Below are 26,158 nucleotides of genomic sequence, written 5' to 3'. Positions count from 1 at the left end.
TCTGTGAATTGAGTTGAACACTCTTGGAAAATAGATGGATTATCTCTACAGTCTTTGTCAGGGGAAACCTTTTTGTTTTTATCAAGCAATACTTCCTATGCTGTATATTTGACTTGTCACCTGTAGGTCTTGAGCGAAAGGCCTATCCATACATTTCAAATTGTGTTTTGATGAGCACTGCTTGGTAAATGTAGTGGTTGCCGATAGTGCCGGCTTATAGATCTACAGCAGAAATTCACATTTCTTTAAGAAGCAGTATTGTTTTAGATTAAACAACTTGTATGGCTCTGCTTCTGACTGAGCTGTGTTTGAATTACCTGATGTGTGTTGGTACCTATGGTTCTTTAGACTTTAGTTTAATCAAATTCATGACTTTTAACATTGAAAGTTACTACCTCAAATTGACTGCTGTACATTTTTGTTTCCCATGCAGGTCGACCATACCGGGGAAAACCTAGTGATATGTGGGCACTGGGTGTGGTGCTATTCACAATGCTTTACGGACAGTTCCCTTTCTATGACAGTATACCGCAGGAGCTCTTTAGAAAAATTAAAGCAGCCGAGTATACAATACCAGAGTAAGTGATATAACATTTAGGTACAAAGTCGCTTCATGCCCTATATTCTTACTAATTTGTGTAGTAACACCAGCTCTGACATTTTATTCGGGAAGTTCATTTGGAAAGCTACAAGCTCATAAAGGAGGATTTGCAAAATGCAGACCATTGCAAGTGATCCAAATGTGAAGATTGTTTTACACAGCACCACTCGTCCTGCAGGTGCCTCAAATGGATTTGTGTACACATTTCATACACAGGAATGCTAGAGGGTCTAATCACACAAAGAGAAGTAGGAGTTGAAAAATTCACTTAAAGAGTCTTATGGCAAAGTCAATATGTTGTAAAAACCTTCACGGTTTATGGAGAGATATTGTCATAGAGACAGACTCACCTTGATGAATGTGCTACTAAAGGGAGCCACCCTCGCTCCTAAGCTTTTTCGAGCACAAACTGCTGTGAAACTCTATTATATCCAAAGTGTGCATGCACAACCCATATGTGAGTATAGAGTAAGTCCTCGATCCACTTAGGGGGAAAGGAGGGTATGAATACGGAGATCTAGTAGTCCTGACGAAAGCTGGGAAAGTCACAACAACCGGCTGAAACATGTAGGCTCATATGCAGAGAGGAGGTATAAAGGGTTCATAATCTACCCTGTTCACCACCATCTTCTGGTTTGTTATACCTTTTTAATCCTGGTGTGGAAGTCCTGGAAAAAAATAGGGAATTGGATATCCCTGAACTAGTTTTAACATGTTTTCTGCACTTTTTCTTTGCTTGATCCCTACTCTTCTCTCTTTTAGTATGGTTTCCCCCACCCTAATGCTCCACCCCATGCGTTGGTCTGCGCAGGTGTATTGTTAGCAGCCCAATGATGAGGCATGCCACAATTTTGTGGGTAAGGGCAATTTTCCCAACACATTGACTTTGCCATAAGACACTCGAAGCACATTTCTCAACCCCTACTTCTCTGTGTGTGATAATTGGCTTTAGAGGAGGTCGAAGGAGGAATTCCCCCTCGTCTCCCTCTTTTGTGTGTGCTATGCTAGAGGGTCTCTCTAGCAAAATCATTCTCTCAGCTGGTTTGCAAAAATTAGATAATCTTTGCTATTCCATAAAATGGAAAGAAACATATTTGGAAAGATAAACACTTGGCTAGGAAATTGCATGGCCCCCAAATGGTAGTAACCAACAGATATATTTGACTGCAGTGCATATTGACTGCAAAGTAACATTCTGAACACATTTTCTTGGCACAGTAGCATAAACTGTGTCTGAGGTATAGGAAGTCAACGCAGACACACAAAAGCATAGCCTTTATTTGGGCTGTCAGGTTTTCATGTAAAAAGACATGCCCCAGCATTCTGGAAGTACTTCAGACTGTCAAGCAAACTGTTGATGTAGCCTTTGTGCATAAAGCTGGGTGCCAACAATATCCACACACACAGCTATGCCTGCACATTTGGCAATATTAAATGAGCAGACCTACAAAGGCTCGATTTTCAATAGATCTAGATTTAAAATATTTTATGTTTGTCATTCCTTCCTTCTATAGGTCTAATAGTCCTCACCAGTGTCACAAGTGCAAGGGTCTATAATGTGTGTGTGTGTGAATCAAAACATCCATGTTATAATTTATTTTTGTGATGGGGAATCCCTTTATCAGATAGCATAGCGTTTGTGTGTTTGACCTATGCATTTTTATTTATTTTAGGTGCCTATATAATGAGGACCTAGCTTCAAGTGCTGCAGAGTGCTTTGTAGTGAACATGATGATACAATTAACAAGAAGTAGTCCACAAGAGATTAAGGAAAGAAGGGGGGACCTAGGATCAAAGCAGAACATAAGGGGCTAGTTGAGCAGAAGAGGTGGAAGATTAGATCGAAAAGTGTTTTTGACTAGGTGAGTTGGATGGTCTTTCTTGAAAGAAAATAGATTAGAGTTTGTTCTGAGGGCATAGAGATGGAGTTCCAATGTCTGTGGATCAGGCAGGAGTAGGCTGAGTTTAAGGTTTTACTTCTTTCATTTAGAAATTTCGAGAAGGAATGGAGGGGAATTGTTTGTCCAGCGTAGAAGGAACTCTGTTTTGGTTGGGTTTAGTGTTCAAGAGAAGGCAGACATCCTTTTAATTAGATTTTGGAGAAAACAGATGTTAGGTCTGAGGAACTGGAAACTTAGAGGAATAGCGGAGTGTCTTTAAGTGTATTGGGGACTTTATTGTGCTAAGAGGCTTCATGTGGAAATTGAAAAGAAGTGCTAAAAGGATTGGGCCTTGTAGTACTCTGCTGTTTACTCAGTAGGGAGCCGATCTGGAACAGTATATGCTAACAAAGTGTATTCTTGTAAACAGGAAAGATTTGAACAACATTATAACTTGTTTTTTAAGCTCATTTTATATATGATGTTTAGCAGTTATGTCGTAGTTAATGGTGTTGAAATCTGCAGATTGTTCTAATAGTATTAGTTGGCACTGGTTTCCAGCATCTATGTTGCTTCATTTGGGTCTGGTTCCAGATTGAAATTCATTCAGGAGATTGTTGTTTGATATCTGGTTCACCAATTGCATTACAACCTCTTTCATTGATTTTCCATGCAAATGGCGGTTTGTTTATGGGTCTAAAATTTTCTAGATTGTTTGCATCAAGGTTTGCTTTTTGAGATTGAGTGGTGGGGGGATAGTTGGCTGGATTTGGGTTCCTGAGAAGATGCCTTCTTCTTTAGAGGAGTTGAGGGTAAACTGGGCAATGACTGCATAAGGCATTTTTGTTATAGATGATTCCGCATCTTCTAATAAGTAGATGGATTTCTAGAAGAGGTTGTCTTAGTGAGTGAGTCAAGATCTAAAGGAGGTAGAGGAGATCAAATGGGGGAGTGTAGTAGTTTGCAAAAGTATTAATTCATCGTTTGTTTCTCAGAAGAATTTATCAAAGACTTCACCTTCGGGGATTTTGCTAGTTATATGTTGGTCACAGGGTTGGGACCTAGTTTTATGATTTGAACGTTGTGATTTTTTTTTTTAATTTCTAGTATTTGGAATTAATTCTGGTGATAGTGTGCTTTGTTTATATTTTGAAGGTTGAAGATGGCTTTTGGTGTCTTGAACTATCCAATGTATCAAGTTTTTTTTCTATATGGCTTACTGGTGTTTAATTGATTAGAACAGCAAGTGAAGTAAAGTTTAATGATTGATGTTCGTCTTAGGGGTGCTAGCTAATTTAAATTTTTCTAGGTTATGTCAGAAGCATTCATTAAAAAAGTCAGCAGTCTGGGCAGTGGGATTGTTGGACTTGGCCCTTTTGTCATGTTCACCCCGAAACTTTTTGAGTTCTCCTAACCTTTTTCTGTAACCTAGTGTTGGTGATTTTAGGCCTCTGCGCACTTTAGCACTGTGGTCCAATGTAAAGTGCGTGCGCTCTCTGTGTATGTGTGGTGAGACTGTCCTGCCCTCCCATAGGAATGCATGGGGGATATGTATGTCCCTGGTAGTTCCTGGTATGAGAGGAGTGCAGGGGCGAGTTAAGGATGTGCGAACTCGTGAGAATAAATGCTGCGTAATGGTGTGCGCAGGTTTATGGTGACTGGTGGAGAAATGCCACTTTTAGAAGTTGGTATTTCTGTGTAGTGTGTGTCTGCCTGCCTGATGTGAATTGCATGTCTGGCTTGTGATTGACAGGTGCTGGATGATGTGGGTGGCTCCAAGAGCCAGGATGGGTCTGCCCGGTGGTGAATAGGGAGATCTGCGTGTAGATGGGAGGGAGGAGTTGCATCTGGGACCTGAATAGTGCTGTGCCTTCCATCCACAATGCTGGCTCCACCTCCTGTGGTGCTTCTGATGTCCCTGGCCTGTCTTGTGAAAGGAAGAGAGGAGCTGAGCAAAACAAAGTGCTCCTGAACAGTTGTTTCTGGTTCTCCTCTTGCTCTACAGTTGTAGACAAAGGAAAATGCTGTATAAAAGCAGGGGCAATGACCCCCATGATGATGATCAGCTTTGGATCCTGACAGAGGGGGGCTTGCTGCTGGCTGGGCCCAGGAGGGACCGCCATTGGGGCTGCCTCCTTGCTGGAGTGCCCTGTGTACTGGCCCCTGGGCCCTACATTGCCTCCCCTGATGCCCAGGACTTCTGGGACCTTTTTGGTTGCTATTTCCCTTGCCAAGGCTTGTTACAGCCTGCCAATTGCCCTGGGAGCGCTTTTGGAGCTTTTCCTAGGAGAGTGAGAGCCTGGGGGATGAGCAGCGTGGCGCTGCAGCCCCGGGCTGAGGGAATCCCCCTCGTAGGGATTCCACTCTCCTTGTGAGCCTCGCGGGTGACCACACCGCCTATTTCATTTTAATTATATGCAGGTACCCACCCTGCGTCTTTGTGTGCCCATTGAATTGTTCTCGACCGGTGCCCATCCCGCATGGTTGCCACTCCGAGCGGGTGCCCAACCCGCAGTACACGTTGGATACCGAGAGATCCTACCCCTCATTTAATGCCGCCGAGATTGCCGCTGCAGTACCGCCGCCCCGGAAGTCAGGCAAATCTGCCTGTGACGTGGGCGGGCCGTGGCAGGACCGGAAGAAGGAGACGGCAGCCTGGAGCCTCACTAGCTCCACACTGAAAGCCCTGGTCCCGAGGAGGGGGGCCGGGTGAAGTAGGGCGCCCAAGGAGCCGGGGCTCCCATAGGTGGAGAGAGCCTCGCAAGCGCCGAAGCCCAGGAAGGTCGAGGCGGAAGGGGCTCGAGGCACATTGCCGGTGCCTGCCCCCAACGCATGATGAGAGTGCCGCCGGTCCCTAGGACAGGAGCGGAGTCCACCTGAGAGTAGCCTGGTAAGTTCAGAAGGGCTGGGGGCTCCATAGGTGCAGTGTTAAGGCCGACCGCTGCCCTGTAAGGGTAGCGGTGCAGAGTGGTCCCGCCAGGGAGCGGGCCACTACAAAGATGGGCCGCAATTATGATTATCTTCTAAAAGACCCAGAGGGGCCCATGCTTTTCCCCTTTGTGGGAGTCTGAGCAGTCCCGCCAGGAGAGCGGGCCACTCCAACGTGGGGTACCATTGTTTTCAGAGCCTGTGCGTGGCTCCTACGCTGGGGGCAGTTTGTTTGTGCACAAGGGAGCCCCAGAGTCTGAGGGACATTGTCGGTGCCTGGGCGGGCCCGCCAGAGAGCGGGCCGCTCAGCGAGGGTGGCATATATTGAGAGCCCCAGCCAGGCCCAGAGGGCACAGTTGTGCCAGGGCCCATTTGTCCTATCCCGAGCTGCGCCGCACCAGCGCGGGCAGCTGCAACGTATTTTGGCGCAATTCTTGAGAAAGTCCCTGAGAGGGACAGAAGTGGCACAAGAGGTGCCAGACCATGCTCATTTGTTCCCAGCTGCGCAGCAATTAGTGCCAGCTGCATCGTTTAGGCCCTCATGTTATGGTTCTCAGCTGCCCAGCAAGTAGTGGGCAGCTGATACGTTTAGGTTTGCGCAGTGGCGCACCTTGAGTTTCGCTGCCTAGGCAGCAGCCCCAATATTCTGGACACACAGCATTTGAGCCCCTTTTTGGATGGCCAGTTGGCCAGGAGGACGGGTAGATTTATAGGGCGCCAGGCCCTAATGTGATGTGGTGCTAGGAAATGCAATGTGTGTAGTATGTTTTACGCACCCTGTTTTATACCTCTAAACTGTGGTTTCTGATTAGGAGGTTGTTTCGCATATCCTGGTTGGTGCTAGTGAGATTGTGTTTCCTTGTGTGATTTACACCCCTGATGTGAGTTATATTTAGGAGGTTAGGGTCTAATGTGTTTAGACTTGTGTGATACTGTTCATAATGTAGTTTATGTTACAGGTTGATGCGAAGTACTGTGATTACCAGTAGTTACTGGTTGTACGTTTATGATCTGTTTTACTTTTACCAAGTTCGCTTTGTGATGGTTCTGACAGTCGTCCATGTGGCCCTGTCGGGTGTAAATAATTCCCTTGTAGATATGACCTAGTGCCAGGTGGCACCATGTATATTATGTGTTTACTATTCTAATGTGTTTTGAGAATTCAAAGGCTATTTTTGATATAACCTTGTGTGGAGTTCCTTTTGTAGTGTGCCTGGGATGTTTCTGTGTGCATGCGCAAATGATTTACACATGGCCTCCGGGATAAGCCTATTCAAAACAAATTGGAGGTACCCCTGTTGTGTATAGCAGGGAGGGGGATAGTAATATCAGAAAACTTAGAAGTCCCTGTTAATCCCAATAATGGGAATAAGCCTGACTGCTCGTACCAAGCGGGTGAGCAGGGGTTATCTTTGGCGTGTAACTCCCCAGTCCTGAGTAGAGTGGTGGTTTCTGCCTGGATTTGGCGCACCCCTCAGCCAACCAGAAATCCCATTTCTAACAGGGTTTGATAGTTGAGAGCAGTTTGAGTTGTTCAGAGTATGTAGATTTAGAGATTTTTGTTTTTTTAAGATCTTATCCAGCTTGGAATAATTGATTATCACAAATGGAATGACGTGGTGATGTGTGACCAGTCTAGAGATTGGTGGTCTTACAGAATGATGAAGTTGTGATTGTCTAGAATATTGTCTAGCGTGTTGCCCTTCAAATATTTAGACTTGCTAATTTAGTCAAGTTGTGTCATGCATAGGTTTTCTTTATATTCCAGTAAATGTTAAGGTCTGCTAGAAGTAGGTTTACTAAGTATTAGCTGCATATGCATTCTTCAAAGAGTTCCGTGAAGTCCTGGGCCCATATTGCATAACAGGTGTGCTGTCCTTGTTTTAGCCTTGGCACGCTGTTGAACAGATGCACCGGGTGCAAACTGTGACAGTGCACTCTGTTACAAGTAATTTACTGCCTCCAGTTTAGCCACGAATGTGCACTGCAATGCAGAGTGGCTGTTTAAACCAGTTGTCCAGTTTTTCTCTGTGCAGAAAGCTTCTGCCTGCACCTTGAAGAGGGGACAGTGATCCCTCTACAAGCAGGTACAGTGGGTGACTGCACCCATCTGCAGGAGGGTTTCTGGAGGTCCGTGGGACCCCCTCTCCATGCTTGCAGGGATCACACTCAGGAAGCGCACTGACACTGCAGCACCTTTGTATGGGGCAAGCAGAGTGTGCATCCCTCCTCTTTTCATCCGGCCATGCCCCCAAGCTAATGAAGGAATATCAAATGATAATAGCGCCAGTGCTATCTTAACTAAAGAAAAGGTTAGCAAGCATCTGCTCATTGATTAATACTACAGTTCCCCAGCTTGCTGAAAACTGGTATACATGACCGTTGCGCCTGCGGGGCACTGTTTATACATAACGAAGTGGGACTGGAGGAAAGCGGAGAAGGGGCAGAGGTGAGATTGGATAAGATTTTGCAGGTGCTGTAGCATAAGAATAATCTAGCAGAAGATGTAATCACTTTTTAGTGTATGTGTTCCAGCTTTAGGAATCCAGGTCATATGGGAGAGGAGGAGTGTTAATCATGCAGGAGACTATATAGAGAAATTGAAATTCAGTATATGAGTGAAGATCAAGAACCCTTAAGGTGTTGTTGCCTTTGGCTAAACAAATAGGTCCTTTGGTTCTTAGGATCAATGGTTATTTGAATGGATGAAGAGCTTGTCTGATGATCTGCTTTTTATTAAGCAGATTGTCTAATTTCTTGATTCCATGGCGTTAGGTAGAGGAGCGGAGCATGTGGAATGGATTGCGGCAGTGCAATCTATTTAGTCAGTTTAGGTGAAGCAGTTTGGTTTTCCTTATAGTACTGTACTTTGGCCACTAGGTGCTCTAATAGTTGCTTTTTAATGCCACATATAGTGAATGGGTACGGGCTATTGCCTTTGCCTTATGGTACGCAGACTCTGGGTGAATTCATTCTAGATGCCTTCTCGCCAGTAAACCATTACCATTTTCAAGTGGAATGCAATTTACATATTTTGATAAGAGTGTATCGTGCCTAATCCGAGCTTTGTAACTATCTTCTGTGAATTGATATATTTCCATTTTTAGCAGTGTGTATTGTGAATAAGTACAGTAATCAGCTGTGTAGCGTAAGAAAAAGTCTTGAGGATGGCCTGTAGCATAAAGGAAAATCTAATATCCAAATTAATTTCAGTTCACTATTTGTCAAGGAATCTTTAAGAGAGTTCAAAGTAATTGGTGTAATCTGTGCTGTCATTTGTTTAGTAGGAGCTAATCCTTACATGAAACAGCGAACTGTTCGTAGTACGCATCAAAGATGATGCAAATACAGTTTACACATAATTACACCTTCCATACATTTGTGGTATGTGACAGTGCTGAAAATTACAGGTTTTGTAGGTCTGTAGTCAAAAGACTTGAGAGGGACAGCCAAGTCCTAAACTGTATATTTAAGGGAAGTTATATTTGAGAAGTGGAAGAGTTATATTCTCACACTGGACTAAAGGTCTCACAAATCTTATTGTGCATGTAGTTGAAAGGTTTAAACCTTTAGCAACCCATAACAATCTATGTTTTATTCTGAATGTGAATCTAGTGAGAAATAACTGTTGTGAAGATTTAGTATAACAGTTGTGTTACTGCACATGTAAAGATGTATGGAACTATTTTTTTTAATTATTGCTGTTGATTATGCTGCCTCTATGGACTAATTGTTTTTTTAAATTAAAGTTGTGCCCTTCAAGAGCCAAAAAGGTCGAGAATTAGACATAACTGCCTTGTTAAAGAGGTCTTTAAATTTACATAAGTTACTAATTTTCTCTAGAAATTGTCTTCTAGAGAAAGCTTTTCCATGCATGAACTTTTTGTTGTCAAAATTGGCTTCTCTCACAGCAGAAGTAAACTTTTTATCATTCTGTTAGCCTTGGCATCTTTGGCATGTTTTCAGTCTTTTTGCTTTCTGACCTCCTGGTTTTGACGCTGATTTTGCTGGTTTAGTGTCTCAAACACTGAACAGCAGTAAGAAAGTATGCAAAGTGCAAGTGCTCCTTTTGGAAATTGTATCACAGATTGGTGATTCCATGTTTGTCATATTTGATTTACTAATAAGTCCCTAGTAAAGTACACTGAGAGTGCCAGGGCCTGTAAATCAAATGCTGCCAGTGGGCCTGCAGCACTAATTGTGCCACCCACACAAGCAGCCCTGAAAAACAGCAGTGTCTGTGGATCTTGCTAGGCCCTAATCTTTCTTCCCTTTTCTTACATATTTCACCCCTAGGATAGGCCCAATGTACCCTGTGGGCCGGTTGCTGTATAAGTTAAAGGTAGGACATGTGCTGTTGTGTGTGACATGGCCCGGTAGTGAATTACAGTATAGTAGTTTTTAGGTCTCGCCTATGCAGCGCGCATGCGCTGCATAGGAGGAGACCTTTAGGATTCGATTCGCCTTTTCTGCCAAAAACGTGCACGCTTTACATTGTTTTCAATGGCAACGCATGCACGTTTGGCAATTCCCTTGCAGGAGCGAGCTAAGAAACCATCTGTTTGTAATTAACTTTCAAACAGATGGTTCCCCCTGCTCGCTCCCGCAAGGGAAACATGCGCAGGCCTCCTCCTCTCTCCCCTCTCCCTGCTGCCCGCCTTCTCACCTCGTCTCGTTTTGTTGGTTTCTGGCCGTCTTGTTTACTGTAGATTTAACAGATGGAGAGTCGCTTTCTCGCCTCCTTTCTAACATGGCTGGTCTCCGGCTCGGAACTACAAACTGACAACGCCATGTTGTTATGGTATACCTTTAACAGCCATCATGCAGTGGTAAATCTATCTATCGCACAACACGGGGTAACGATTTAAGGATTGGGTAATTTCGGTATTGTCTTTTCCGGTCCTCAACATTTATATTAGAAGCATCTATGGTAACTCAGCTGTCTCTCCACAAACCCCACAAACAGCCTTTTGGGATTAAACAAACCATCACTCCAAGTACTCTGAAAGTACCTCTATTGTGACGACAGAAAAACATTTCTCACTGTTTTGCTTAAATATTTTGCTAAATTCAAGACGGCTTCCCCTCGATGTTATTCAGTAAAGAGTGAGTGCACATGCAGCAACAGCGTGAGTTATTCGAGCATCTAACGCTTCAATATAGTTTTAGATCTCTTTGAGATAGCACTGTCCAGGGTTCAAGATGCTAGAGTTACTACTTGTGTAACGATCTATCTGTAAGAGATATTAGTGATAGATTCCTTACCTTAGAATATCCCCAGATGTCAGACCGGATCCGGAAAGTTTTGCTTTGCAGTACCACTGTGCGTCAGTAGGTGGTGTCCTGCGGTTCTGCGCCCATCACTCGCGTCGTCAGTGCCGAGATTACATCAGAGGGAACTTAGGCGCCACCCATGTGCGCTGACATCAGTTATTTTTTTTCCGTGCCAGTAAGCGCAGGTCTGAATTGAGCACGTACCCAAGTCACTTTTTGACTATTTTGAGACTTTTGTCTCCCTCCTTTTTTCTTCTGGCGCACGTAGGGATGCCCTGCTTCAAGTCTTGTGGGGCTTTCGCTGTAATATGTTGGTGGTGGACCCCCACGATGTTTGCCTCTACTGCCTGGAGACCGACCACAACTGCCGGGACTGTCTAGCCATGGCCCCCAAGGCCTTGCGGGAGCTGCGTGGGAAATTGCTGGAGGTCCAGCATTTGTCACCGCTCCGGGTCTAGGTGCCGTTCCCGGGATCGCTCACAGGACTGGAGCCGTCGCTCCTCAGGCTCCAAGTATTCGCCTTCGGATTCCGGTAAGCGACGCCACAAAACTAAGTTGAAGAAGCATGTTTGCTTTACGACGCCCCCCCCCCGTCGCTCCTCTGAGGTGGACAAGGCGGACAGGGGCTCCGTCCCTGTGGCTCCACTGGAGCCTGGAAGTCCCGTGGCCTACCCACCATACCCGGGTCCATCGGTGACTCCCAAACAGGTGCAAGAGTTTCTTGCTGCCATGGACCGCCTTTTTAGGCCTTGGGCTCCCGCCGGCGCGCCTGAGGGCCCCGCGGTCCCGTGTCCAGATTCTGTTGGCCTGGCGGCGCCAGCCCCGGCGCCACTGGATCCTACGCCCTTGGCTCCGGCTCCACCCTCTGCGCCGCACTGGGTGCCGTTTATCCCTCCCTTGCCCCGTCTCCAGGACCATTTTGTTCCGGCACTGGGAGGCGGCGCCTGTCCGGCCCCAGCTGGCGCGTTTTCGCTGCAGTTCGGAGGCCGTTCGTTCCTTCTCCGGCTCCAGCCCTGCTGCTGCAACCGCCCCCCTCTACGCCGGAGGCGGACGAGGACTGGGAAGGGTCCGTGAACCGTTTTGCCCGACAATGTGACTCCGAGCAGGATTGGGTGGACGACTTGGAGGATGCAGAGTACCTCAATGCGGGGTTTGCCTCTCCCCCGCCTACGATGGAAGAAGATGCCTCCTACACGATGGTACTCCGTAGGGCTGCGGAGGCCCTCAACCTTGACCTCCCCACAGTGGGGACAGTACTGGGCAGTTCTTAATCTAAAAAGAATTTTTGCTATGTATTTTGCGAAATATAATTTTGACTATCTAACCTGTATAAGTCTGTCCTCTGAAAATTACTAATATATTTAAAAAGAAGAAAAATAAAAAGTATGTATTTTTCTAATATATCTTGTTTAGTCTGTTTTGATTGACCTGGTGTTTGTCCTGTGCAGCTCCAGCCCTTGGGCTAATCACCCCCCTCTTCTCACTTTTGGATCCTCTAATTAGGAACTCTATAAATATTAGGCAGGGTACCTTCTCTCATTTTCTATACAGCTCCCCACAGTGGTCCTCAAGGCCAACCTCCTCACCGAGGTGCTCCAGGCGGCATCTACTTCGTCAGAGCCCTTGCTTCCTTTCAATGACGCCCTTACGGTGGTCCTCTTGGGGGCTTGATCGAGGCCAACCATGGCGGGCCCTGGTGGATAAAAACGTCGCCGAACGGCATCCGGTGACCCTGCCTTCTTGACCACTCACCCTACGCCCAAGAGCCTGGCCATTCAGGCCTCGACGTTGCCGAGTGCCTTTCCCATGGCACCGCCGGATAACGACTCTAAAAGACTAGACCAGTTGTTCTCTTCGGCCAACTTGTGGCTGCGGTCGATTAACACCGCCTGCTTGTTGGGCCGCTACTCCCACGCGGTGTGGGATGCTGTTGCTCAGGTGTTGCCTCAGTGTCCTGAGGAGGTGCAGGCTGTCCTTTCTCAAGCGATTGCTGAAGGTAAGGATGCGGCTAAGCTCGCCATTCGGTGTGGGTTAGACACCGCTGACTCATTGGGTAGGGCGATTTCTACAACTGTGACATTGTGGTTTTTTTCGACTGGGTTCTCGCCCGATGTCCAGAGCTCACTCATGGACATGCCCTTTGATGGCACACGCCTATTTGGCGACATGGCTGACAGTGCCCTGGAGTGCATTAAGGGCTTACGGGCTACGGTCCAGTCCTTGGGTCTTACTGCTAAGAACCTGGCCACTCCTGGTTTTCGTTCCTTTCGTGGCCAAGGTAGAGACGCCCAGGCACGCCCCTCCACCAAGCCTGTACAGAACCAGCCTCAGCGCGGCCGTGGTTTCCTCTGGGGCGGGTCGGGAAACTAGCGTGCAGGTCCGTCCACCTCCACCCCCGCTGCTTCCGCCTCCAAACCGTCCTAATCTGAGCTTCGGGGAGCACCCTACGCCAGTGGGTGGCAGGATCCGCCACCACCTCCTCCACTGGCACGAAATTACACCAGACAAGTTGTGGAAATTGAAGAACTTGATGTACATAAACAGCATTCATTTCCCTTTTTTCCCACTCCTCTCCCTGCGCGTACCATGAATACCGTAAAGCATTAACTACATCCCACTGCCAGCAAAGGCCTGTACTCCTGTGTACATGACAGCCATTTTAGGCACCCTGGCCTTTTGCCCGCCTAAGATTAGGCTCACCGGCTTCCCTTCTGCGTGTATTCGAACTCTCTCTCGTGCATAAACCATGAAACCCTCTCCCTTTTGCGCGACCCTGCCCCGAAAGGCAGCCCTTCTGCTTGACCCACGCAAAACCCCCCATTTCCCTCTTGAAAAAGCATCCTTCGCCTCAGCTGACATAACCCCCACCCCAGCTGTATCTGACTGTCCCCGTTCTCTCATGTACGGGTCATAAGACCTCTCTCTCTCTGTGCGACTCTGTCCCTGCGCGCACCCTGACCCCCTCCTTCTCCCTCACATGGACAAGTCATAAACTTTCTTCTGCAAGACCCTGTCCTTGGGAGTCACGGCAGCGCCTGACCAACACCTCCTTTCCCTCCATGAATGCCCCTCTATTGACAAAGCACTCCCTCCGCGCTCGATTGTCCACGCGGCATGAATGCCACTCCTTTGATGACCCCTTCCCCGAGTCCGACTGACCACACATGTCCGAGGCCATCGCCTGAGCCAGAGGATATCATTTACTGCACTTTATTGTATGAAGTCACTCCCCTTCAAAGGACCCACTATTGATCCTGGTCTCCCCACCCCCTGGGCTACGATCAGGCGCACACATCCTAATAATCAGCGGAACATTCAGCTGCGTCATTGCCCCCTCTCCTATCAGCAGGTCAAGGGTCCCTATTGTGAACACATGTGGGGTAGGATTGACACGAGGATTATGGGGTTATCTTTTCTTTGTTTCACAATGTCCTGCTAAGTGTTTTGTAATGTATAAAAGACGGAGTCTCAGCTCACTTGTTAGAGCACCTCCCGATGGCACCTTGTTTCGTGTCTGAAATGACAGGCTCTCCTCATGAGAATTAAACTCTGTTCTTGATTCCTGCTTCAAGCGCCCGTCTCTTTATTTGGTAACTATTCAGAATGGGAACTAAGAGGCGTCTTGCGCCAGCAGCCTGGGCATCGATAGCAATGCGGGCTCATTTTCCACAAAGTGGGTGCTGCAGATAATCTGCCAGGGTTACTCACTTCCCTTTCAGTTTTCTCCTCCAGCCATGCCACCTCGGTACCACCACATGTTGGGGGATCATTTGGGTCTTCTCTAACAGGAAGTCACTGCCCTCCTGGCCAAGGGAGCCATTGAGTGAGTTCCCGTCAGGAAGTAGGCAATGGTTGTTAATCCCACTACTTTCTGGTCTCCAGGAAGGACAAGGGGGGGGCCTGCTTCCCATCTTGGACCTCCGGGACGTCAATCGCTTCCTCCGGAAGGAGAAGTTCAAAATGCTAACTCTGGCTCAGGTCCTGACTGCGGTCGACCCTGGAGACTGGATGGTGGCGTTGGACTTGCAGGACTCTTATTTCCACATCCCCGTCCTGCTGGCCCACCGACACCTGCGGTTCACGTTAGTCTGGGAGCATTTTCAGATTGCTGTGCTCCCCTTTGGCCTTACCAGTGCCCCTCGGGTGTTCATGAATGTTATGGCGGTGGTGGCATCTCATCTACTCGGGTCCGGGGTGTCAGTCTTCCCCCACCTCGACGACCGGTTGTTGAAGGCGGGCTCGCCCTAGGCAGTTGTATACCTCCTCCAGACTACGGCCGACCTCCTGCACTTGCTGGGGTTCTCCAACGTGCCGAAGGAAGTAAGTACATTTTATTTGCACAATTAATTAAAATCATTGCAAGAGACACACTCAGGAATAACCTTTAATGATTAAAAGATTTAAAAGAAAAGGCAATATAAAAATCAATTGGAAACAAAGAGGTTGCAAATTAAATTAAGGGTACAGGAATGTCACTAGGGGGAAAGGAACTCAAGCTTTGACAAAGGGCAGATTCGGAGAATTGATTTCTGTAATAAACTTAACAAAATGTGCCGCCAACTGCGGTGAGTCTCCCCTCATGCATGCGTCTAGTGCTTCTGGCAAGTCCTGATATTAAGAAGGAGGCAGATTGGGCGCAGCCAGAAGTTTCTTTGGGCTCTGGGTTTTCGGCAAATGCACAGGATATGGATGAGATTTTCCTCGTCCTGTTTGCAGAAGCGGCATTGGGAGGATGCCTTTTTCCTGTATCCTAGGCCAAACTTGTATGCCATCAGCGGGATTAAACCGGAACGGAGTCTCAGTAATTGGAGTTTTCTGTGGACTTTCACAGAAGATGCAAGGTAGGACGGAAGGGTTTTCGGGGTGTATAATTTAGAGGCCCAGGAACCGTGGAAGAGCTGGATGAACCGTTGCTCATCAAGGTCATTTGATAGATTTTTTGCTTGCTTGGATAAGAGTTTTGTTTTTGCCTCGATGGGCAGCGGGGATAGCCATATGTCTTTTGCTTTGAGGGATTCGGGGCACAACATAAAATATTTATTCCACAATGTTTTTGGGTTGCTGAAGACTAACCATAAGCAGCTCTTTAAGGTATGAGGGCTGGCTTGTTTAGTTTTTAAACAATAGCTGATGAAGCATGCACTCCTAATCCATCGCTGGGAGAATAGCAAGAATTATTTTCTGATTTGGGCATGGGCGGTTGTATTAGGCAGTCGGAAAACCCTACGATAGCAAGACGATTGAGCTCTGTCCAGCCAAATGTTCATTTTATCCTTGAAGATTATTGCGCCAAAGGAGATTGTAGGGAGTAGTTTTGCAGTGATCAGTTTAATTAATGGTACTAAATCCTGGGAGTGCAAAGTGCTTTTCGTTCTTATGAAGGCCCTTTCTAGGCTACGAGCAACAGCCTGCATTTCGGTTATGTGCGCAGAGGATCTCCCTTTGTGATCGATCCACACGCCCAAGTACTTGTAAGCAGTGACAATTTCCAGTCTCTTCCCTTCGATAAACCAAGTGTTCTTTTTGGTTTTTCCAGGGGAAATTATCATTGCTTTGGTTTTGGTGACATTTATTTCGAGCAGGTTCATGTTGCGGTACTGAGCGAGGGAATCAAACAGTCTTTGGAGGCCCACCTGGGTTTGATCTAGCAGAATGGTGTCATCCGCATATTGCAGAGTTTGAATCTTTCTTGATTCTATTCCCGGAGGGAAAGCACGGGTACGTGACAGCCATTCGGGGAGGTCTGCGAGATACAGATTAAAAAGCATTGGTGCAAGGGTGCACCCTTGTTTTAAACCTCTGGTGGTATAGATTTTGTTAGAGGTGGACCATCTTGATGTAACTCTCACTTTAACCCAGGTGTCAGTGTGTAAGGCAATTAGTGCTTTCAGAAGCGACTGCGGAATGCCACATCTTGCGAGTTTTTTCCATAGTTTTGGCCGGCTTACGCTGTCAAAAGCTTTACGAAAGTCGATGAATCCAAGGTGTAACGATTTACCTTTTGCAGCTGGGGTGGTTTCCATCAGGTGAGCAATACAAATCAGATTGTCTTCGATGTGGCACCCTTTTTGAAAGCCGGTTTGGGTGAAGGGGACTAGGTTGTTGTTTTCCGCCCACTTAGTGAGTGCAGTTAAAAGAATGTTGGCGTATGCCTTCCCGTCCACATCTAGGAGGGCTATCATCCGATAGTTATCGGGATTAGAGCGCGAGCCTTTCTTATGGAAGGGGACGAGAAGTGATCCTTGCCAAGACGCCGGGATGGGGCCACCCAGTATTGCGGCTTCAAAAAGAGGTGTCAGTATCTGGGCCCATTTTCCAGCAGAGGCTTTAAATACTTGAGTCGGAATTCCGTTGGGACCAGGGGCGCCGCCCCGAGCACATATTCTTTATTATTCCTGTTATGTCGTCTGTTGATATATTGGCGGTGGGGATGGTTCTGTCCTGGGTAACTAGTTGATCAAGGATGGCCGTACTATTGGTGATCTGGCCATACAGTGCTGTGTAGAGCAGTTTGACATAGGTCTCCCAGTCCGCTGAGGTAATGTTAGTTGCGGTAGGGGGTTTAGTAGCTTTGCTGGCTTTGTTAACCCAGTTCCAAAATTACCTTTGGTCTTTAGAATTTATAATCTCGAAAGCTGTTGCCCAGTGCTGCTCTTCTTCCAGTTTCTTTAGGGAAAAACGGGCCTTCCAATAGGCTTTTCGCGCGGCCATGATGGCCTCCTTCAAAAGTTTATGTTCACTTTCATTATTGACGTTTGTTCGTTGTAGCTTGTTTAATTTGCTCTTTACAGTAATTATGTGTTGTTTTTGCACTGACCGAGTTGTCGTAGTTGGAATGTCCTTCGAAAGGTTGTTTATTGGTTTTGAGGTGAAGTGATCTCTAAAATTGGTCAGTATAGTTTCCCAAATGGGAGCCGTCACGTGACTAATACCAGCCAGGGGCCATCTGGTCAAAAGCTTGTCCACCTCCTTTTCAATTACATGCTGGTTACTTTCTGACCATCAGAGTTTCCTTACATTCTGTAGGCTTGATGCTGTCCCTATCGGATTTGTGTTCGGGCGATGTAGTGGCCCAAGGGCAATACTGCATGTTAAAATGGCATGATCGCTATCGGGAGATGGTGTTACCAAGAATTGGCATACCAGATGGAAGGTTGTAAGCGATATCCATATGTAGTCTAGAGTGGCCATTCGGGAAGGGGATACATAGGAATATGCGGCCGGTTGGTCTATAGCAATCTTTCCATTGAGGATGAGCAGACCAAGATGATTCAGTTTTGTTGCCAGTTTCATTCCGTTCACATCCTTTCGGTGGTACTGGGATTTTATTTCCATGATTGCCCACATTACATTAAATAATGGTTTTTGGGAGGATTGGGTGAGATCAGTTTCCATTAAGTTTGCATTAAAGTCGCCCATTATTAACCACAGATCATTTGGGTATAAAACTTCAAGATTATTCATTAGTGGTAGTATATTACTCAAAGTAGACTCTCGTCTCATTTTTGTTGGATGTAAATAGACTCATCCAAGGATCATTTTTTGCTTTGAGTTCCCCTTTACTTTGCTCTCGATCTCAATGCTGATGAAGATAAAATCGCCGACTCCGCTGTGGAGAGTTTCTAGCTTCGCAATCAGTGAGTTCTTCATGGCGATCAGCACACCCCCGGATGCATGACCGCCTACTTTAGATGGAGTAGCAGTAGATTCTATTACGGTAAAGTCTTCCTAGATGGTGTTTTCCAAGGCCCAAGTTTCTTGGATAGCGAAGATGTCATGGGTCTTCTGCAGGCCTGAAGTTAATCGTTCCGTTTTCTCCTTTGTTAGACCCCGGATGTTCCAAGAGCATATGTTTAAATGATGAACCGTCTCGTGAATAGATTTATCATGCATGGGTATCGACACACTACCCTAACGCCTGGGAGAGCCAAGACCAGTCTTGGGATTTGTGCGGTTTTAGTATGCATTTGCGTGGTCCTCCTGCTGTAGAGGCAATTACTTGAAGTGGATTCTCGATCCATGATGCTGTTTTTGGATCCTGTCGGAGGCTCCGCAGCATCGGGGATGGCTGTGTTAAATGCTTTTCTTGTTTTAAGTCTGGTCTGATTTTGGCAGTCATTATGGCGTCAGGGGAGTTTTTTAAAAAGGACGGGTAGTTGGTGAAGGTATAGGGGCTAGCCTGAATGCCCCATTCATTCAATTGTTTTATGTTCTTCATCAACGTTGCCCCCCGTTCTGGATTGAAGAAGGTTACCAATGTGGACTTGTTTCATTGTCCCAAAACGGGGTCTATGAAGGCCACTGTCTCAATGTCCGTTGAATTCACGCTTTCTAAGCCTGGCAGGTGTAGACATAACTTTAAGATATTACCTCTATTTAAGATGTCCTTTTGCCTAGGATTCGTACTCCGGCTATAGCAGTATTTTTCTGTGCTGTTGTTGTCCGGGGCGAGGCTCTTGATGCAGTAGAGCCTGGTTGGTACTGGGTACAACAGAGTCATTGCCCGGGAACTCTGAGTTGTCTTGTGTACTCGGTTTTGTAGTTAGTGGGCATGCCCTTCTTAATGGATCACTTCCCATTAGAGGTTCTTGGGAGGAGGGCATCTTATTGCCAGCACTAGCCGCATCCATAGTTGCTTTGTAGTGATTCTCTTCCTCTTCTAATCGTAGCAATGAAGTTTCTTCTCTGGCTGTTCTTGCTTTTAGACCTAGCTCTTGAGTAGCAGGATTATGTATTTCAACAACTGTGAGAAGGGGTATTTTATCAGGAAGTTTGATGGGGTTATCGTATTGCTTTGGGCGATTGCCGGGAGACTTGTGATCTGCTAATGGCTGCACATAAGTTAATGAGGATCCGGATTTTCAGTTTTATCTTTTTGAGGTGCTGCTGTTTTTTTCGGCCTGGTTAGTCAGGTCAGTGGATGACTCGCCAGTGTTTGTTCCAAGCCATTGTGTTAGCGCATTGCTCTTTTTTTGTGCTTTGTTTAGTTTCTTCAGTTTCTTCTTGTTCTTTCTGGACAGGAAGAATTCTGCCTTTGGATCTTGATTGGTCTTAGTTATAGGAATATGGTGGCTTGGTGAGGTAGGTGAACATACTTCAGTATTGGGTTGCGTAGTTGTTTTTGCAACGTTCAGTGTTTGTAAGGGGGGATTGATGACAGAGTCCGGAAGTACTAGGGAAGGTTGTTCAAGATGGTTATTTAGTGCAACTTTGAGCAGAAGCTGTTCCAATTTTAGACTGATGTTATTGTTATTAAAGCGGTTTGAATTGTTAGAGGTTGGTTCTAATGATCTGTGGGTTTCCAAAATTCGGAGTTGGATGGGGGGAGTGCTAAGACTCTGTGATCTGGATTGGGTATTTAGCCTCAGGTCTTCTATGAGTGTAGACATTATTTCGGGTAGTGTTTCAAGTTTTTAGGTCTCGCGACCTATCAATGCGCGCAAGCGCATTGAGCGGAGCGAGAATTCATGTCGGCAAAATCCTCGTCAAACCAAGGGCTTTCAGCCGCGGTTTTCTTGAAGTTCACGTGAATAACGTGAGCAACAAGCACGCGCATTCCCTCCCCTAATTATTCATGGCCGGCCGTACTTTCAGTTTCACGGCCGCTCACAGCACATCAAAGGGCTTTGCCCAGCGTGCGCTCTGCGGTTTCTCCTCCCCTATGCCTCTTTATCGGCACTTCTCCTCCCTCTCCCCGCACACAGCCTTCCTTGGATTTCTCCTCCCCCTCCCCAGCCAGCCAGCTGCTGCTCTCGTGTGAGACAGTAAACACGGCACCTTTTCTACCGTGAGCTTAGAGCAGATGGACATTTGCTAATGAATAATTATGGGAAATGTCTCCAAAATTACACGTAACTGCTCGTAATTGTACAAAACGCAAATCTGTTATTTAGCTCCACATTTTAGTGCAAAATGCCTTGTCAATTTCTGACGAGAAGACACATTTCACACTAAACAAATGTGCAACAAAAAAAGCACCACGAGCAACAGCCGCTTGCATTCTGTTCCTGTGTGTTTGTGGTCAACTTTTCAAAGCAAATGACACGTTTGCTGTAAATTTGTTTCACGAACATCACAAACAACACGTAATTACTTGAACTAGCATAATGGAAGGATTTTCAGGAATTCTGCATAACAAACAATGTGAATTTCCCAAAATTATCCACATAACACCGAGATGATTTTAATTTCCCCCACGCCTACTATAGAGTGCTTGCTGGAACCGTTTTTTGTTGTCCAAAGCTTCTAACTTCAATCACATTATACATACCTTGGAAGTACAGAAAGCTGACACAGCATGACAAGGTGTTCACCTTTGACCGTCACTGTAGAATGTTAACCCAGAGATGTAAATTAAGGATAGCCAGGATAAGAAGAGCTAGCCCTGGCTTGCCTTTTGGACCTGCTTGCATGGTCTTTGCTAACCCAGGACTTATGAGTCATGAGAACAGAGAGAAAGTAAGCAGGGCCCGTACATCCTTGTTTACTTTCTGTAGCTTTCACTGCTTGCCCTCCTGCACAGCACTTGCAGCACAAGCTAGGGCATTGTAGAGGAGTTACGGTAGAAACAACACGTCATTTGCTGAGGGTCAAAGGGTGAGTGATGCCATTTTGAGCAGCCCGGGAATCTTTTTAAGCACAATCGATGCGACTGCACACTAAGCTACTTCACTGCCGTATTTATTCTTGCAACAGACAGGAATACGAGAGAGGAGTGCGATTGCTGGGCCTACCCCAAACCTCTGGTGTCGTGGTCCCCAGAAAGGCACCTATTTCGAGCACCAAGCGCTGACAACTCACACCCTGCCCAGATGACGTCTCTCCTCGACACTGACGTCACATTCAAAATCTCCAGGCAAGCCCGACTCCAAACAATAGGCATGCCCCTTGTACAATTTTGCAAGCTATCACCCCAGAGCATTTTACTAAAGATGCGTAGTTGTCATAAAAATTACAAGTATTTCGTTTGAAAAGAATGGTACTTTCACCCACCCCGAATGTTATGAACCCCCAGGTGCACTCCAGACTTGGGGAAACACGTGCCACTGGTTAATGTCCTGACATGGGACTCCAGGCACTGCCCCATGCATGGAAGGCTGGGCATGTAGTCATGGAAGGTGGGAGGTGAGCAGTGAGAAGCACACACTTGTAGTACAAGGAATATGACTGAAAAGCCCTAACAGCCCACAAAAGCGATCGCCTTGGCAAGAATGCACATGACTGCGGGACCTGGGACTCGGGCCAGCGAAGAGAGCGTTTTCTTGGCCACGAAAAAACATAGGTTTAAAACTTTCCATCAGTGCCCAGGAGATTTGGAGATCTTACACACTCTACATGACAATAAAAGCAGCGGGAAAAAAAGAAAACATCACAAATCGATACCACTTAAATGCCTCAAAAGGCACTCGCTGCAGTGGCTGGTTACCATGGCAGCGTGAAACGTGACAGTGTCTTGTTTTAATAAATTACATTAAACCATCACATTTTCAATGGCAGACGTTTTTTGCTCATTTGCATTCCGCAGCCAGGCAACAGATGCGGGTGCGTCCACTACCCACAGGGATGTGCGAGCAACCATGGTCACTTGCGCGAGTGATAAGCATATGGGCAGTGGTATTGAAATGATGCCCTGGGCTTTAAGGCAAGTAAAGAAAACTGTCCATCTTGTTTCGTGATAACAGATAATTATACTTGAATGCAGTTGGCCCCCTCAAACCTCTGTATCCCATGACCGCTCCGCCTTCTGCGCCAACGACAGCTATGCCCTGGCAAGAGTACATGGACAGCCCATCCGACTGCCCTTTATTCAAGACACTCAATTTCGATTGAGCCCTTCCTGCAACTTCCCTTCTTATTACCACACCATTAGTCTCTATGAATGAACGAGAAGCTACACCTAACCAGACCCAAAAAGGTCACTCACACTCTGCCCCCGATGCCACAACGAACTAGAACAAGCACTGGCGTTGCCAATAGGTCTCGCAGTAGGAAAGTTGGAGCTATTACAATTGCAAATAACAATGCCTTTTATTTTTCTTTTCATTTTAAAAACATAAAGGGCTTTGTCATTTACAAAACCAATAGCTCCAACTTCCCTACTGCAAGACCTATTGGCAACGCCAGTGCTTGTTTTAGTAGAGGCTCACGTATGCAGCTACTTTGGACATGATTTAGGTGAGCGGTTGCGTTTGCATTTGGTTCCAAGCTCTAATTCCTGTCAAGGGCATGATTTTGGGCCACATTTTTTTGAGCTCTTCGTATTAGCGAATTTAGTTGATCTAATTTTGAATCTATTCCCATTATAGAGTCGACAACTAATTGTAAAATGGATATCTGGGTGTCAAGTTTATCGGCATGCATGTGAGCAACACTGTTCATGGCGCTCAGGGCTCTATTGATGACTGCCAGAAGTGCTTCGATTTTGAGCATTCCTGGGTTGGATTGGGAGACCTCTTTCCCAGGATCCATTGCGAGGAGATTTTTTCCAGTGGGATAATTATGGTCCGGGGGTGAGTTGATAAATGTGTTTTTTTGTTCCTTTGGATAGTTTTTGTTTGGACGTAAGGTAAAACTACAGTCTTTGGTGCCAACATTGTGGCTACTGTTGGCCCTTTTAATGGGCTTGCTTTGATCGCCGCCTCGAGCAGATCATTGTCTCTGGAAAAGGCGAAGTCTAGTACCCCACTGAGAAACGGAGTATATGTTTGTGACGGGAGATCGAAGCTGTGTGTTTGTGGAGAGGCGTTCAAAGGGCCCTTCAATGGATTTGGTGCGTCTTCACGCGCTAGTCCAAGTTTCAATGGCGAAGGCCTTAAAGCTTTGGTTGAAGGGTTGGTCGATGAAACCCAGATTATAGAGTTGTCATTGCCACGTGCCGTGCTTTCGTCTTTGTATTTACAATTTCCGTTTTCCGACTTGGGAGTTAGATGTTCTTTCTCAGACTCAGAGACGCTGGCTAGGCTCTTGGTGGACGGCAGAGCAAAAAGAGCTGGGATTGCCAAAGAGCGTAGATTTTCAGGTGATTTGGTGGTGCTTAACTGTAGTGATTGGAACTCGAGGGGGAACAGGGGTGGTGTCGAATCTGGGGGAAGGTGTCTTGATGGTGGTTTTTCCAGCTCAGGGGCGGTAGGAATGGTTGAGGTCTTGCATTGAATGATTATTTCGGGATAGAGTGAAATCAGGTTGGGGGAAGCTGGTGGGGTTGTTGGTTGTTGGGGGAATTTTGCATTTGTGTCGCGTTGGAGATGAGGGGCGGATTGATTTAGTTTGCTGATCTGAAAAAGGTGTTCTCGGATATCGGCGGAGCTATTGTTTTTGATTTTTGAAGGGTATTTGAGACTAGCAGGTTGCGTATTATTAATAAGCATTTTATCACCCTTTAAGAGTCCCAGTGAGGGCTTTGGGAGGCTCTTGTCCGCCTCTTCTGTTCGCTCAAGGTGCAATTGGCGGGGAGAAGATTGAGGGCCCAGCCTGCCTCTTGAGGATATAGCAGCATAGACTTCTGGCGCTTGGCGGACTTATGGGGACGGTGGGTATTTTGTAGTTGATGACTGCTCCTAGTGCGTATCGTAGCAAAGTAGAGAGGGAACCGGTGTCACTTCTAGTTGTTGGAGGTATTAAGAAGTGTTAAGAAGTTGAAATATTGTTGCTGCCCGCAGTTTTGGGGATTTCTGGTGATTTCTAATACTCTAGTGCTCGGGCGCTTTGAAAAGGAGCTTTTGTGGGGGACCTGGGCCCTTCTAATGGAGGGGACGCTGGTAAACCGCAAAAGCGAAGTAAAAAGCAAGCGGAGCTCACCGCCCCCGGCTCTTACTTGGCAGCTGCCTCTGACAGCCGCGCTTGCGGTCCCCCGGTCCTAGGACCCAGGACTCACCTCACTTTATGGCTTTGTGGTTTGGCTTGGAGCACAGAGCCTCTAGTGCAGCTCCGGGACACCAGGGAGGCTCCAGGAAATCTCTTGACAGCTTGTCCAAGAAAAAGTTCCACCTCAGGGGAGGTGTCACTGAACAAAAGTGCTGGCAACTCCCTTTGTCTGTCGTTCCTGACTGAACACAAAACCACAAATAAAACAAAAGGGACCCTCGCGTAGGAGGCGATGCTGCCGGCTCCTGCCGCGCGCCTTTTGGAAAAGGAAGAGATATAACTACCACCGAGTCCCTCTCAGAAGCTCCCCTTCATCGGAGCGGTTCTGGATTCAGCGTTGTTTCGAGTTTATCCCCCCGAGCAACGAGTCTGGAATATTCAGGCTATGATTCCGAGCTTTCAGCCTCTATCCTGGGTTTCGGTCAGGATGACCCTCCGGCTTCTGGGCCTGATGGCCTCCTGCATCCTGCTGGTGACACATGCCAGATGGCTTATGCTGGCTCTGCAGTGGGACCTAAAGTTCCAGTGGGCGCAACATCAGGGCAACCTGTTCGACCACGATCGGATCTCGGAGGGCACTGCACGACAATTACAGTGGTGGCTCATGAATTGCGATTGGGTCAATAGCAGATCCCTCTCCCTTCCCCAACCAGAGCACACGGTGGTGACGAATGCGTCCCTCCTGGGATGGGGAGGCCACTTGGGAGAGGCGGAGATCAGAGCCCTCTGGTCTCCGGCGGAGTCCCAGCCCATATCAACATTTTGGAGCTTCGGGCGATACGTCTTGCACTGAAGGCATTCCTTCCCTCTGTTCGGGGAAGTGTGGTGCAGTTGTTCACGGACAACACCACCGCCATGTGGCATTGCGACAAGCAGGGCTGAGTGGGGTCTTGGACCCAATGTCAGGAGGCTCTGCGCCTCTGGACATGGCTGGAACATCAAGGCATTACCTTGGTGGTTCAATACCTGGCAGGTTCTCCGAACATCAGGGCGGACAAACTCAGCCGTCTGTGCATGATGGATCACGAATGGTGTCTGAACTTGGACGTGGTGCAAGGTCTCTTTCTGCAGAGGAGAGAGCCCTGATTAGATGTATTCGCCACCGAAGAGAATGCGCAATGTCATCAGTTCTGCACATTGGAATTTCCATGGCAGCACTCGCTTGGAGACGCTTTTCATCGCGAGTGGAGCTGTGGTCTGTTGTACGTCTTTCCGTCTGTACCACTTCTGCCCAGAGTGCTGAAGAAGATCAGACGCGACCGGGCCCAAGTCATTCTTGTGGCTCCGGACTGGGCTCGAAGAGTATGGTATCCCGAGCTACTCAGTATGAGCATCGATCCCCCGATCTGTCTGCCTCTTCTGGAGGATCTTCTATCGCAGCAGCAGGGGACAGGCCTCCTCCGGACCTGTCCGGCCACCACCTCCATGCACGGAGATTGAGCGGCGACAGTTAACTGCTTTTGGCCTTCCTCCCGAGGTCTCTAATGTCATTCTGGCAGCCAGGCATCCCTCCACTAAAACAGTATTCGCCTGCCGATGGAACATATTTGTGGCATGGTGCACAGCAAAGGCTGTGGATCCCCTTTCTTCTGCTCTTTCTGAGGTTCTTATG

General features: G+C 47.1%; 1 protein-coding gene across 3 annotated transcripts in view; it reads left to right on the top strand.

Annotated features, from left to right (window-relative positions):
* STK40 (serine/threonine kinase 40) overlaps positions 1 to 26,158 on the top strand; it is a 401,524-nt gene that overhangs the window by 272,685 nt on the left and 102,681 nt on the right. For all 3 annotated transcript variants that reach the window (XM_086956415.1, XM_086956416.1, XM_086956417.1), the window contains one exon: positions 434 to 578. In XM_086956415.1, coding sequence (XP_086812541.1) covers positions 434 to 578 — 145 coding nt within the window. The remainder of the gene's footprint in view (positions 1 to 433; positions 579 to 26,158) is intronic.

This window comes from Lissotriton vulgaris, chromosome 2_1 (genome assembly GCF_964263255.1).
Source record: "Lissotriton vulgaris chromosome 2_1, aLisVul1.2, whole genome shotgun sequence".
NCBI lineage: Eukaryota > Metazoa > Chordata > Amphibia > Caudata > Salamandridae > Lissotriton > Lissotriton vulgaris.
This window is presented reverse-complemented; position numbering and strand designations above follow the sequence as displayed.